This window comes from Poecilia formosa, unplaced genomic scaffold (genome assembly GCF_000485575.1).
Source record: "Poecilia formosa unplaced genomic scaffold, Poecilia_formosa-5.1.2 Scaffold370, whole genome shotgun sequence".
Classification (NCBI taxonomy): domain Eukaryota; kingdom Metazoa; phylum Chordata; class Actinopteri; order Cyprinodontiformes; family Poeciliidae; genus Poecilia; species Poecilia formosa.
Window position 1 is genome coordinate 272,881 of NW_006800309.1, and position 16,441 is coordinate 289,321.

General features: G+C 37.9%; 1 protein-coding gene across 4 annotated transcripts in view; it reads right to left on the reverse strand.

The window, feature by feature from the left end:
- The window catches only part of LOC103154006 (helicase ARIP4-like), a 59,215-nt gene that overhangs the window by 11,436 nt on the left and 31,338 nt on the right, over positions 1–16,441 (reverse strand). For 3 of the 4 annotated variants that reach the window (XM_007575133.2, XM_016662372.1, XM_007575135.2), the window contains 4 exons: positions 6,984–7,227; positions 4,661–4,794; positions 4,241–4,456; positions 134–342 (listed from right to left, as the gene is read on the reverse strand). In XM_007575133.2, coding sequence (XP_007575195.1) covers positions 134–342; positions 4,241–4,456; positions 4,661–4,794; positions 6,984–7,227 — 803 coding nt within the window. The remainder of the gene's footprint in view (positions 1–133; positions 343–4,240; positions 4,457–4,660; positions 4,795–6,983; positions 7,228–16,441) is intronic. The other variant, XM_007575134.2, reaches the window with a different exon arrangement.

Consider the following 16,441-nt stretch of genomic DNA (forward strand, 5'->3'; position numbering starts at 1 on the left):
AGATGAAGTGACGCAGCCAAGAAGAGAGAAGAAATCCAAATTCTAGAGATTCCAGTGAACAGATATTTTAACCACGCATCACATCTAAAGCTGAACTTTTATCTGTATGCTTATTCTGAGTGTATCCTGATACCTGGTGAGGTTTGACTGCTCGCGCCAGCTGTGGCGACAGGAAAATGTCCTCATCTGCCTCTGGATGGTTGAGGTTGACGAGCACCCTGCCTTGGGCGTCCGGTTGGTTCTGGGTGTCGTTGGCATGTGCACCACTAGGCTCGCTCTCCTCTTCCTCTTTGGAGACTTGAGCAACAGTGTCGTAGTCATCTGTCCTCAAATCTATTATTTCTGAATAGAAGATAAATAAGCAGAGAAATCAATAAGGTCTCAAAACTTACAATACAATTATTATCTATCAAATTTTAACCTGGTCTTACAACTAGATTTGAGGTTTGATGTTGAGGGGAGCATTCTGGCATGACAAAAATCATGCTGGCTTCTCAGTTCCCCACAAAAATACACACAAAACATGCAGTTAGTTTACTGAAGTAAATGGAAGCAAACAATGTTTCTATGTCCGTCATTAGTTGAAGGGAGGACTTTAGGTGAGGCAGTATGAGTTTTTAACACCGTGTTTAAGTAAGAATAGATAGAAGAAAAAACAGGTATCGCAGAAAAAAAACACCAAAATTTAGTTTTAGCTTTCACTGTTTTCTACTTTGCCATTAAAGTTGTTTTAAGAAGCACCTTTTACATGAGTCTATGTGCTGCTTTTGATACACAGAAGGAAAAATTAAATGTTGTTGAAACGCATATTAGACAACTCTTTGGAAAAAAAAAATCTATTTTAAATGAGCTGAATCATGTGGACGGGACTGACGGTGTCCTGCTGAGTCACAACCGGTTACATTACTTTTTCATGACGCCACTGTCTTGTCTATATACAAATATTTATTTATGATTGTACATAAACATAAATATACACTATGTACTATATATATATAGTGTTATAAGGTCATTGTTGCACAGTCATGTTGATTTGGTGGCAGTAGTTCATATGTGTGGTTTACATGGCAAAGCTGATATGACTGCAGAGCTAAATGCTTAGCAATGTGGGATCATTATTGCCTCATGGCTTCAATTCTTGTAGCGTCATTGGAACAAAATGCCAAGGTGGAAAGGTATTACAAGGATACAGGCAATTATACAAACATCTCTCATTTAAGTTTATCAACGTTTTTCAGCTATACGACCAGCGCTGCTCAGCAACAAGTGGGGGAGGGTAAAGTTGTGTGTGCTTATGGCATCCTGGTAATTTTTCTAGCATCTCATTAAAAGGGCTTCAAACCACCCAACAAGAAACATTTGAGGAGTTTTAAAATCTTGATAGAAGATATTTGACTCCTGTCTAGTCAGCACTTCTATATACATTGCAGAAAATATTAAGGTTAGATTAGCTTGTCAACAAAACAAGCCCTCACAGTGTTAAATGCTGGTATAAACATAGCTCTATTGACAGGACACTAATAACTAAATGTATGAATGTAAAAGAGAAGCATAAACATCAGGGGATACTTTAATTGAAGAAAAAAAGCCTTTCAGTGTTAAAACAAAACAAAACAAAAAAACATCTGCTGCAGTTTTTCTGCTACAATATGTTCCCATCAAATTTCCATAAGCCTTGCCGCTCTCATCTCTGCTAGCTGGGGGTATCAGTTGTCCAACGATAACAGAAATCGAGTCCGTCTGTGTTTGTCGGGCAAAATCTGTCTGATAAGCGAGAACAGAAAGGAGTATCAAAGTTATACAAGCTGGCAGCCTGAGAGAGCACGCTGTGAAGAGGAGGAGTGTGTGTTAAAAAAAAAAAAATTCAGAGTGAGCTTATATAACTGCAGTGAATGGCTGGTTATACAAGTAGGATTAGAGTGGAGGGGGCGACTGGTTATGCAACCCCAACTGGAAATGTCACTGTGCCACTGTGGTGTGTGGTGCAGGTGTGTGTTCATTATGAGTGTGTGTGTGTGTGTGTGTGTGTTCTGCCGGGTTTATTACCCCTCTCATTTCATCCCTCTTCCCTCCATTCGGCTGTTTTCTCACTTTTCATCCCTCTGCCTCTCATTATTTATCTGTGTTTACCTGTTCACCTGTCTCCAGCTTTCTCCTTACACTGCAGGTGTGTGTCTGCAATTTGCTTTGATCTGGAGTCTAAAATATGCATTTATATACCCCAGGTTGTGTGTGTGTCTTTATTTGGACTATTTGATTGATTTGCTGGATGTGTGTGTATCTGAGCACATGGATGGAAAAAGAAGAATTACTGAACTGTTCTTAACTTACAAAAGTCTCACGGTCATGTTAACTGCATTTGTTTAACTTTGTGTAACAACTGAGTTTTAAATGGCTCCAAGTAAGTTTTACAGTCAATCAACTTGAAAAATTTAGAAACATTTATCAGGATATTGCCTATTTCTGTTGGAAATTGTCTTTATGTTGTCTCTGCTATCTAAACAAGAAAAGGAGAAGAGAACTGAAGAAAAAGACAGAAAAGAAGGCAAGTTTATGTGACACTGAGATCTCTTTGTGGATGTTAAAAATAATCTTCGTCATTTAACAACCCATCTGATAAAACTTTAAAAAGAAATACTAGTACACATCTCTCCTGTGGTTTTCGAGTAAAAAACTTTTTTTTTTCTCTCCTGGAAATTCTTAGCGATAAAGTCTCTTTGATGTGCTGCTCCTCCAAACCCTGGAGGTAAAAAGTCAATTTAAAATAGGCTGTGTAATTTAATAAATGGATGCTTGTTATATGGCTGTTGAGAAGTAAACAGTAGATATGCGGCTTTATGAGACAATGGGAAAGTCATTCAATCTCAGTAACTTCTCTACCCAGATGAGCCACTCGGGAAGGCTCTGACTTAACCATCAGATTTAATGTAGCACTGAATGCATGCAGGCTTACAGGATGAGAAACATGCAGTAACATATAGCAAAGCTCAAACGTTTTGGATAAAGGGAGTGAGATTTATTCTAGTCATTTTCAAAAACACGACAGTGAAAATCAATTAAAGGCCATCAGCCTGTTTTAATTTTTCATTTCTCATTATTTGTTTACCGCATCTTTTAGAAAACATCTTCATAAACTGTTCAAGGCTGTAAAGGCCTTGGTGTGAAAAGAGCCCACACAGCAGCAGGATGGCAAATGACAAAAAGTTGCATGTAATTACAATTCCATGCCTGTAAGTGGCGCTGTAAAGCTGCCATGTTAAAACACCAGAAACAGAGAAGAAGACATCGAACATGCATATAAAACTCCGACAATGCCTGTGCGGATACCCGACTGAAACAGAAGAAAGTAGAACTAGAAGCTTTATCACATTCATTTAACATGGTTACAATGTGGATGGCACAAATGCAGCTGTGTATGATAACAGCTTTGCTGAACCTCACCTTTGCTTGTATAATTCATATTATACTTTTTTTTTTCATGTTTGAGTCGTTTGAAGCTATCTGGTTTCTACGTCATCCAAGCTTTATGGTATGATAAAGAGTTTGAGGGTTTTTTGAGTGACAAACATAACCAGCACCAAGACATTACTCGAACTACAGTCAAATATCAGAATATAAAAATATTGAATTGTTAAAACAAGGCGAAATTAAACAAAAAAATATTATTTTCTCAGTTTAAATCCAGAAATATACATACCTCTATGCTCTTTGTCTTTATTTTTTTTTAACTTTGCGCATTGGATTGGAAAAATTAAAACTGAAATGAAAAATGTAAATAAACTGAATAGTTCATTTACATTCAAAACTACATTTTTGTATTTAGTCAAAAAAGTAAACCCTATTTAAATTTTGGGGTTTTAGAGGTGCATTACATTTTTTCCATTTTCCATTTTTCCATTTTGGTTTCAAAATCTGGGGTGTGTGGTTCTGCACACTTATGAAACCTGATCAAAAACAGCTCATTTATATGTCATCAACTTTGTGTTTTAAAGCCCAATTTGCAGCAACAACTGTAGCACAGAAGTGCTTAAACCATTGATAAAGGGTCTTAAAATGAACACTATTAGAAATCCTCTTAATGTATCTGATTAAAACAGTTATTTTCAACTATCAAAGTCTTCAAAACACTTAAAGTACCTGCTGGCTGGTTTTAAAATAAAGCCCTGCTGGCTGGTTTTAAAATAAAGCCCTGCTGGCTGGTTTTAAAATAAAGCCCTCGTTTGAGGATTGTGTATCTCACCTGTTTTTTGTGTTTGTGCTGTTGCTGCAGAGGTGAGTGTGTCAGTCTTGCATTTATCTGCGCTGATACTCGTGCTGCTGGACTCCAAGCACATCGCATCCTGTCTGGTGGCCTTTACTTTTTGCTGGAATGACACTGATGCAGACGATGAGGGCACATGCTGAGTAACATCGCCTGAGGACGGGGACAGGAAGAATGCAACATGTAAGTCAGAAACTATGAGATGGAAGAAATAGAAAAGATATGGAAGCACACATGGAGTTAATGAATGGACAATGACGGAGAAAAGTTTAGGCAGGTGTGTGTCTGATTAGCAATCATTTTTATTGTGCATGATAAAGAATGTTGATTACAGATCGTTAAAGTAGAGATGTAAGATTCAGAAACTGAAGGATTACTAATCTTTGCACATCTTCTTACCGGTTGTGTATTCAGGCAGTAGAGGTAGAGGAAAATCCTGCTTCCTTTGCTCTTCCAGACGTTGCCTTCGCTCTAGCTCCTCCTGCTGGGCGACTTTGGTCACTGCATCTAACTGATGCTCCCTCAACAATTTCCTAAAATGTAGCCACATAAACATACTTTTAACTTAATTGTAATTGTGTATTTTGACAATCAACCAAATTCTATTACATGAAATGTCAATTTTTTTTGTTTTTCAGGGATGCTCTTGGAATATTTGTAATAACCAACAAAGCATATCTTTTGTTTCGAATGTAATAAAACCTGAACTATATGCTGTGAAATATTTGTCTTCTGTAGCTTCGGCAGCTGCACATAAGATTGCGAAACATTTCTAAATTGCAAATTTTAAATTTTTTTAAGTGTACCCTCTGACAAAAAAGTTCACAAAAAAGTAGAACACCTGCTCTATTTTAACTCTTCAGCAAAATCACTGGATGCCTGAAAAATTATAAGAGTATAAAACCGAAACTTTAAAAATAATACCGGACATATCCAGATGACTCAAAACACAGCATTTTTCTTTTCATTTAATCGAAATCAGTGAAATTTCTCTACAGTTACTCAGTTCAGTCTGAACCCATCAACCTGCAGCAGTGATATTTGAGATTTTCTTTTCATAGCTAATAAAACATTGAAGAAAAATTACACAGCACTTCCTCTGAAATTGCTTTGAGCCCCCAGTAAACACTGATCCCCCACTTTGAAATCCTTCAGTTTAGAGAGGGATTCAGTATTTAGTGCAACCACTGTGCTCACTTGTTTTGCTTCAGGGAAGCTCATTCACTCTAAAGTTCAAACACCAGTGGCCTCTCAACACAAAATGACACATAACTTTAGCTGCTGTTTCCTAAATGTGGCAACTAAAACTAAACATAAATAACCAAAGTACTGAATTAAGAAAATTAGACAGGTAGAAAAATGAATGTTTACGTTGCTCTCCGTCTGGTATAGTCTTAATTGCTTTTGCTACAGGATGTCAACTATGAACCAAAAAATTCTGCTGCTAACCAGAATCAGGGGATTTTATTTGTTTCTGGAGGGATAAAACTCAAAATCAGGCTATTTAAGAGGAGTGTTTTAAATAGTTTCATGTTAGCTGCAACAGAAAACTAGGATTTGGAGGCTGCTAGTTATTTTTGCTATTTTACCATTTTCTACTTTTTCTTTTTTTTAATTTTTTTTAGCAGTTTTGTAAGCAAACTATCTCCCACAATTACTTCCACAGGAGTTATTTTGTCAAACAGTCCATGGAGGTGATTTATCAGTAGACAGCAGAAAGGTGGAAACTTATAACAACGCTGCTCAGTTATTTCCATTTGGATCCTCTGTTTTGGAGCTGGAGTCGGGCTTTTGGAAAGCTCAGATTTAAAACAACCTTTACTCTGTTGGACTATTATTATTGCTTTTAAAGAGAAACTGAAAAAAAGTCACTGACACATCAAAGATTGACAAAAAAGGGGGGGTTTGAAATCGACCACAAATCTATGATCGGTTCATTAAAAAAAAATGCAGTAAAACTTCTTTACTTAAGACTGTAACCAATATTTGATGAGGACTGATTGTTTTTAAAATTATTTTTCTAATACAAATCCAGCTTACATCCAGAAACATTGAAGCTAATACATCCTCCAGCTAGCTGAATAATTTGGGGTGTATGTCTTCTTTACCTATGAGATGAACTCTTTTAAAAGAATCCTCAAGCCTCAGTCATAATCCTCCTAATGGAAATATTTATGTGTCCCAGTTGGAAAGGGCTCTAGAAGCTGTAAATAGGCTCCAGATCCGTCATTACTGACATATGTTTGATATTTATCTAAATGCACTGTGTTGCAGTGAAGCAGCATAGTTGGGGTTCGGCTTTAAGACGGTTACTGGCAGTCAGCAGGAATGAGGCTGTAGACTCAGCATACAGTGTTTGAAAATCACTAACAGATTTTATGGGCAACTGGGCTGCTTATGGAAAAAAGCTGCACAGTATAATAAAACTGCTGGTAAACAAATTTTAATGCAACTACAACTAAGTGTTACTAAGATAAAAACATAGAATCAGATTAAGTATTTTTAGCTGTTTTTTTTTTTGTCTGCCCCTAATGTCTAGCATTAATAAAAAATAAAACACTTCTATAAGGCGTTGAGTTGAGTTTGCTTTAATAGAGGGGTTAATTGTTGCACTTTGTGTTGTTTCTTCAAGGGTCCCTACAGAGTAACTAGGTGGGCGTCCTTCTAAGCTCTCTGACTCAGACCGCGTTTGAAGCTTGGCCCGAGGCGCCGACTCCGGTACCTGATGTTTCGTCTCATGTGAGCCGGCTTGGAGCTCCTCTTCTTGGTTCCCGTCAGGGCGGGGGGAGGGGCGTGGCTTTGGCTTGCCGGCCTCGAGTGGGGTCTGGACAAGGACTGCGAGGTGGGTGGGTGGTGCGGTGCCTCCGCCGAAGGCGAGGTAGATGGGGGAGGGGTGCACTGCCACACAGCCGGATCGCCACCCTGAGCCTCATTCTCCGAGCTGTAGGGGGCGCTGTGGGACTGGTCTGTAGGAGCAAAACAGGAGCGCAGATAATGATCAATAAAAACAAATTAAGGAGAGATTAGCTTCAATTGCTATCATTCATCATGAAAATTAATATTAACAGCAGCAAAAAATAAAACGGTTACTTCAAACGTGATGAACAAAATTGCTGCAGTTCTAAATGAAAGCGTCTGTATCCATGTTACATGAACTGTTTTAGCCGAGCCTGAGCTCAGGGTTTAAAAGGATCAGCAGCAGTTCACTGTGTAGCACACACAAAACTGCAACATCTCAGCCAAACCAGGAATAAATACAACTTGAAATTCTTTTATGAATTTTACGTGCAACTTTCCCTCACAGCCAATCACACCCTTTTGCTGTTGTTTTACACCAAATTTAAGCCACACTTTTGCAAAATTCGATGTGTTTATCATATATTTATATGTATATTGTATATTTCTCTTTGGTTTTCATCAAAACCTTGATGGGTTTTTGTATGTTGGATCAGAAACAATGACAGGCTACGTTTTGATAAGGACAGAGAGGTTAGAGAGGTTTTTGGAATGAAAAAATATGGCGTCTGCCAACTCTCAAGAGCAGGAAGGCTTGCATAACAATGTTTTATAATAGCTGATGACTCAGGGGAAGTGGCATGGACTGGTGTTTCACTGTTACAGCGAAGCAACTTTAAACACTCAGGCAACCCACTTAAAACAGGAAGCACCACCATTTAGACACGGTAAGTATAACTTCCCCTACGTAGCGCATATTTGTCACCAATTCCCTTTTATGTTTCTTATCTCTGATTTGAAATATTCACAAAGAACTGAAGTATAAATCTGAATGAAAACATGCGCAGTAATGTGTCATAGACAAACATTAGTTGAATTTAAAATTATTTTTTTCAAAGAGGTAAAGTTGATGTCTGTTATCTGACAGAAGTTGGATTGGAACAACTCCCAACCCAAGTATAGGATCATATTTTAAAATATTTGATGATGTCGTATGGAGATGCATCAGGAAACCAGCTGGTGACCAGTAAGGAAGATTTTAAGTCCTGTCTTTCTCCGATTAGTGAACTCGCCTCAACCATTGTTGCTATTGGTTTGTAACAGTTTCCACAAGCCAAGAGAATTGCTGTCAATGTAAAACTGATTCAACAATAAGCTTAACATAAGGCAGAATAAGGGCAGAGTAAGAACAGTACAAAACAACAACAACAACAAAAAAAACAGTTGCTATATTTTTTATAATACAACCCCCGTAGGTCAAATGTTTGGATAAACCAAAATTCAGGCGCATCTCTAATTTCAAAACTTCTTGTAATTTTCAGGATTTATTTTCTGAGTTTTGAGTTTAACCTTGCAGGGTATAATAATAATAATAATAATAATAATAATAATAATAATAATAATAATAATGAAAAACATTATATTTTTCTTGTTTAATCTTTTAGAAAGAGGCTCAGGGTGGCATTTACTAACCAGTGCAAGTAAAGTTCTTCTCTCTGCCCTAAAACCCCTCAGAAAAGTGAAAACTTGTATCGCTTTTTCTACTTTTTTTATATCAATTTTATCTCAATCTCCTTGAACGTAACTTTATTTAACCTTCTCTTTTTCTTGCCCTCCTTCTCTCGCTTGTTCAGTCAGAAGCACACTGAACCAGATCTGGAGCTTATGTAAGAGCTGCATCATAAAAATGGACAGCTTATGAAACACAAGACAGGGCACAAACACTGACGCACAGACAGACGTATTTCAGGGGACGAGCACTCATAAAGCAACATTAATCAATGATTAAATATCCAACACACATGTAAAATCACTTGTGTTTATGTTTCTGTGGGGAACACTTTAGAGACGGAACAGATTTCTCAGCCCGTTGCTTTCCATCTAAAAATAAATGAAGTAGCAATAAAACCAAGATTTATCCCTCCTAAAAATCATTTTGTACATAGCAAGACTCCAGTTTGGTTCAGAAAATAACATGATGTTCTGTCAGGTTTTGGATCCCTCACCATGAAAACACACCAATCAAATTTATCCTTCAGTCCAGCCAAGATTCTGCCTGGGAAGACTGGACCAACAAGGACACAACAATGCCCCACACACACACACACACGCGCACACACTCTCCATTTCAGTGCAAACACACACAAAGCCCAGCACAGAAAACATGCTCTCAGCGTGATGCCTGGCATGAGAATGTACATAAGCTCGCATGCACTCGCACAAACGTCCTTGCCATAATGGGGCACGGAGGCCGGTGGTGATGATGATCTCAGTGTGAAGTGAAAAACAGCTTACATAAAACGCTCCTAGAGTCCGTGGCAACAAACTTCTCAACCAGGCTGCCGATGACACCAGCTCTGCCGTGGCTCTGAGCGATTGACGTGTTGATATTTAATGTTTAAAGAAAATGATCCAACAATGCTGAGAAAAAGTTGCTGGCTTAAGAGTCAGTAAAAAAAAAAGAAAAGTGAAAAATGAGTTTGTTCCTATAAATGTATGGCAATAAGTACCCAATTTCCAGCAGATCTTTTCAGTCCAACTGTTCAACCTCAGTTAGAAATATCTGAACAACTGCAGGATCTGTGTTACTGCGACCCCCTCCAGCTTTCCCCAAATGCTACAATAACGTTGACACTTCTAAATAATTACATTGCATCTCTGTGGTTTGAAAAGATCAGGGTTGTTTTAGCCATGGCACCGAATGCTAATTTATTTTCAAACAACAAACCATTGCAAAAACATACCAGGCAGTTATTTTTTTCTGCTGTGGCACTAACACTTAATAGACGGGGCTAAACATTGACTGAGGGTCAGAAAACTAGTGAACAAAGTCCCAAAGGAAAACAAAAAGCAAACACTAATTAAATAAGTGAAAATCTGAAGGCTTCGAGTTTGTTTGGTTTTATGTTCCAGACTGGTATTTAAGAAAACAAGTGGACTTATTGCTGTTTGCCAGATGACTAACATGTCATTTAGCTCTACAGAGAACTAGTAAGCTGTTCCTTTGACTCAGTTTGGGAGAAGGTCTGCATCTAAAACTTGCAGAGTAGTACACCTCCAGGACTCGACTTAGCCCCCCCTGATCTAGAGCGTATAAGTATGACAAAAACAGCAAACAGAATAAATCTGTAACTGGGCAGACACTTTTCCTGATATTTATGAAACCATTGCTTTCCTCTGACTGGATGCCAGCAACATAAGTGCATCAGACGGTTTAGTTTTTTTTCAGGAAATGGTGAATAAAAACTGTGGCCCTTGTAATTAAAATGAAGGAGGTTTCATAAAACGAGTCTAATTAATCTTATCGTCAGATGAAGGACGAGAGAAAGAAAACAACCTTCGTCACCAGACGCAGATTTAGAAATTCACTCGAAAACACCGTGTACCCCATTTTCCATTTGTCCGGCACAACCTTACACAACAGTTACATAACAGTTCCTGAAATGTGCAGAGCCTCGACATCAGCACAAACACACAAACAGTCCGAAGAGGCAGGAAAACCAAAGGAAAGAGGAAAAGNAAATGTTCAATAAATCCAAAACCTGAAATCTTTCATCTACTTTTATTTTTCATGCCAGCTGGTAAACAAAGTCTACATCAACACAGGAGCATTTTTCTTCTCTAATAACATTTTCTTAAAAGAATATTCCCACTCTACTCAAATCGAGGTCAGAGTCTTCACATTGTCATCCAGCTCGTCTAACTCCTGTTAATTCCAACATAGTTCAGTAATGCATTTCCATTGCTCAGAGAAAATGTCAAATGACTTTGAAAGTAACCTTGTCGGCTATTACCTCGCATGTAATGAGGAAAACAATTTTATTCTGCAGACGTGTAATTTCTAGAGGACATGGAGGCTCAGCAGTATTTCAATGTGACACTTTGCCTGATTTATAGTATCGCATTTTTCACTTAATGCCGCTAAATGAAGGCGTTTCCGACATTTTCTTCACCCTGAACTACATATAGTATTTGCATTTTACTAAATTGTGCTGTTTTTACAGAATCCCTGGAGACCAGTGCGTAGAGAGACCGACTGTCCTTCTCTCCCTTGTGGCATTGCTTCAGCAAAGGCAGCCTCCTGCCAAGAAATGCTTGCAGTAATAATCATTTTAATTAACAGAAGTCTTGATAGTTATTTATGGGACATGTCCCACATTAAACCGTCTCATAGATTAAGCGTAAATGTATCCCGCCTAAAACGGTGTAATATAGCGTTTCTGCTATATCGCCTTTTCACATACTTACTTCGACCCACAGGGGATAATAACTCATGGGCAGGGAGGGCTTGAGAGTACAGCTGCCTGCTAAGTAGCTGAGCTCTTTATAAATGTCACACACATCCTGTTTTAATGAACAACAGAGGTTAAATTCAGAGCACTTGTACGTGCCTACAGAACAAAAAAGGGTACTCTCGTTTTAGCTGCCACCTTCCAGAAACACTGCAAGAGGAGACGACAAAAGAAATGAGCAGGAAATGGAAATATCAGCAAGTGAGTTTACATGTTTAACATTTCATAAAGCAAAATACACAACACATCCAATGTTTGCTCTCGGGAAGCATCAACAACATCGCCTAACACTTGCTACTGTTCTCTCGAAATGCCACACAGCATAGTATGTTTTGAAGCGCTGAGCTTCTCAAAGCTATGCGCAGAGTCACACTCCGGCATGCACACCCACATCTTTACACAATCGCAAATGAAACTGTCTACAGTAAATGTTAAAATATGCTATAAACAAAGCGGCAGGACTTGGCGTGTAAAGATCAGAGTGATGAATCAATATGCTAAGTGAAGTCTGGTTTTGCCAATAAAGTCCAACAAAAGTGTTTTAATTTGACACTGTTCACACATATCCAAATTATGTAAAATGAGATGTTTGTCTCACAAAAGCACATCATTGGAGGGAATGAGGCACCAGGTTAATTAGGTAGATTAAAACTTAGAGCCGCCGTTCACACTCAGCAACATTTACACAACGGCAAGGCAGGTTTATTTGGTTAGCGCCGTTCATACAAAGTAATTCGCAATGCTTTACAGGAAAAAAAAATAAAAGAACAAGAGGTGAAGGGCAAGAAAAATGTTTGGAGAATAATAGTGAACTTTAAGGCTCACGTTAAAAACAAGAAATGTTTGAAGAAAATGACTAAGACATGATAAAAAAAAAATAATAAAAAAATATGCCTGGCCCAAGAAGAGAGCCTTGAGGAACTCCACTGTTGCTCTTTCTTCATTTATTTAGACTTGTAATTCCCAAATGACACAAAATAGTTCAGGTCTCCCAAGTAACATCTGAATGATGCTTGCAAATATTTAACTTTAATGCAGTCTCAGTACTGTGATTGGAAATCACTGAAAAGATAGCTTTTTAAAATCAAAACAGAGGTATTTAATTGATAAACTTACTTATAAATGATATTTGTTTACGTCTTATTTTCATTAAAAAGTTTTGATCACTGTCTAGAATCACCTGCAATTCACTGGGTATGACAAACCTAAGAACACTTTTTTTTTTTTTTTACTTGTGGGAACCGCATCGATTCAGCAGGTTGTGAGTTTCAGGTCAGGAATGGTCAGCAAACACACACACACACACACACATACACACACACAGACACACACACACGTTAAAAATCCTGACACTGCACACACGAGCAAACGAAACACAGACGCAGATTCTGGGAAATCGGACGCCTTCCCGCTGAGGGGTCAAGAGGACGACAAGTCAAAGATTCATTCACCAACGTAAGAAAGCGGACATTTTGTCAAATTGGTTACGAAATGTGCTCTAAAACGCTCTTAGACACACCTACTGCACTCATGCCTGCTTCACAAGATACCGTCCAGTTAAAGTTTAACATGTTTACTTGACTCAAACAGCAAAGTAATATTGCTTGCCACAATAAATTGGAGGTTTCATTTAAAAATCCCATTAGCTGTGGGTTTTTATTAGCATTTAAAATTGTACATTGTGAGCCAATCCAACTAAAAGAGTGGAGATAAAACTGAAAGGATAAGTGCAGCAGAGACATGTTTGCTCACCAGATTTCTGTTTGAAGTTACCAATAATAGAAGAGTGGGACGCTCATGTGTAGGCAATTAACAGGCTGGCAGCAGCTGCAAGAGGACTCCAAACATTTTATGAGTAACACACATCTTTATCTCATCTAAAACAATCAAACTTATGAAGTGAAATAATTAGAGTGGCTGTTAAATGTTTGAACTAAGCTAATTAAAAAATGACATCATATTTAACTTAAATGGAAGTGCATTTATTAATCTTAGCTCAGTAGGACCTGGTAGGTTATACAACCCACCCACATAAAGGCACTAAATAAGTTATGTAACTAAAAAGGTTAATCAATGCTCCCTCACTGAGACTCAAGGAATCCGCGGTCAAAATCAGTATTTAGACGAACGTAATTGATCATGTAAAGACACAAACCCACATGACATTGTGGGAGGGAAAAAAATAAAGAAAATAACATCCAGATAACTCAGCTTGTCATTTATTAACTTTCGGTTAATCAGCTCCTACTGCAACCCGCAGCCCACACAGGCCAGCCATCAAAGCATCACCACCGTTACGGCAGAGCATCCTGCTGCTTGCTGAACATGATGGGTAAACTTCTGAAACCTACTTTCACTTTTAAACCAACATTTTTTTTCTTTAGATGTTATTGTATTAAAAGAAGCCATGAGTTAGTCCTATGAAGAACTTGCTAGAAGAAAAACATGTCAGCTATAAATCTAACAAGTTTATGAATTGTGAGAACAGTACGATAACTCTACACAAAATGTTCAATGTCATCCAGCTGCTTCTGTTTAAGCTCTTAGAGCATCTTAATATAAAATGTTGATCATAGGTAAAATAACAAATCTTTCATTGTCTCACTGAATATTATTTACACAAATCTTAACATGAACAGTTTTCATTATTTCGATTTTTTGCTGCAACAAAGGAAACAAGAAAATGGAATAAACTACTGCTAAAATTTAGCAGATTTTCACATGCTCATTGCTATAATACATCTTTTTATCACTGCACTTTTGTGGAATAATACATTTCAACAAGCTGATATTAGCTGTCTATTGAGGCAGTGCACAGCAACAGGTGGGGGAGAGTCTCAGCTGAAGAAGACTCTTGTCACTTTCTTTGAATTTTAAAGTTGCAGTTTGTAACTTTTATGAACAATATGTTTTTTACATATTCGTTAAAACTGTCGCAATGTTCTGACTGTATAATATGAGACAGATAATCTGTAAAAAAAAAAAAAAAAAGAAAAAGAAAGAAAAAAGCTGCCCTGCTTCCACCATGTGGTCCTGCTGCCATCTGCAGAAACACACAGCTCCCGGTCAGAAACAACCAAACAATTTTCCTGTCCCGTTAAGTTGTTTCTCCACAGTTAGCACATTTAGCAGCACATACACAAGCCTGACTGACACGGTGACAGTTAACAAACATGTAAAACAACATATTGTTTAAAAAAGTTACCTACTGCAGCAGTGTCTCCTTTTAAAGTAATATAACTTTACCTTAATATTGGTTAATGGGCCATGCTCAGTCAGTAACAAATTCCATATTTTCTACAATTATTGTAAAAAAATAAATACTGTATATTGTATAACAGAAGAGCTGGAAATCATTTCTAAGTTGAATAAAAATCCCAATCCTTTTGATGCAGATAATATGTTTATGTGGGCTCTAGTACTTAACTTTCTGACGGTCAGTTTTAAGCTTGTTACTACAACGGTCAGTTCCTTCATTCTATGACCGGAGAATTTAATGAACTTAGGCATTTTGGCAATGCTTTCAACATTTGTGACACACTGAGTCTTTGTTATAGTAACAGTAATCCTCTTATTATGATCTCTGCGAACTCAAAACGATAAAGTGGCGAACCCTTTGTCTTTTCCAGCACTGGGGACAAACTGAAGAGCTCAGGAGTAGCTGCAATGAAAGAACAAGAGGAAACTGTCTACTCTGGTTCCAATCTTCATGCAATTTCAACATGCGAGACCTGCCCTGCTAATTAGGAGGAATTACTTTGAGAAAATTCAAGCGTAATTGCTGACAGTTGCTAGGTGACTGAATCAAATGATCAACGTGCAACAAGTAAGGCAGAAATCGGAGGATGAAACTAACAAACAAAGAAAGCAGCTTCAACCTCAAAAGGAGTTCAAGGTGAGCTGCAAAAACAACAACAACAACAAAAAACACGTTAGCAAGCATCCTGATAACGGGCTGCCTCATCAGAAGTCTGAAGTGTCACTCAGTAACTCAGAACCCACAGCAGCTTTTCCAAACCATTAATTTGTTTAGTCGAGTGTGGGAAGAAAAACTTGGTGCCGGGGGAAGCGATGAATGGAGAAAAACAATTCGACAAACCCTTGTTTGTCGTGAATATGCTATGGCGTCTCTGAGGGCAGCTGCAGCTGTAAACATCTCCTGCAACCACAAAGTTATGCAACTCCATTTGTGGTATATGTTGAGAGTTTATATAACAGTACTTTAGAGTTTGGCTTGTTAAAAAAAGAAAAATGAAGAGAAAGAAAACACACCGGCTGCCTCGCATACTTCTTACTTTCAGATGGGACAACCATTTAGATTTAACCTGCTGCATTTGAGACACAGAATCAAATCTCTCTTGCTACCCTAATGAACACATAATTTAATGCTTAACCAGTGTAAAATTGTTGGTTACCCTGTAAATTAAATTTTAATTCAAAAATACTTTATTAACCCTAAAGGGGAATTAAATAAATGGCGCCTCCTGAAACTTTGTTCAAATGTACATTTTTTTTTTGTCATTCATGGCACATTCAGACTGAATTTCCAATAAATAGAAGGCAAAATGTCTTGTTCTTAAGCTCAAAAAGCTGTAAAAATCTATGAAGTGACATCATAACCTTTTCTGGAGCTGGCTCATTAAAATGCAGACAGGACAAAAAAATAATCTCCCGTCTCCCAGCTGTTTCTCTGGAAGCCGTTATCTTCGTGAAGGTTCAGGACATTCTAGCATAAGTTGCTTGAACATTTCCGAGTTTGCATCTATAAACATGAAGTCAGGCAGCTGAGTACTGACGTCTAGACTGAGACCCTGAGCATTTGACCTAATTTAACTTTCCGCGGACTCAACAGTGGTGAGACAAAGAGTGCACATCATTTACCTAAGGTTCCACTTTTTTTTCTCGGTTTCAGACATCTCATTATCTGTCTCGC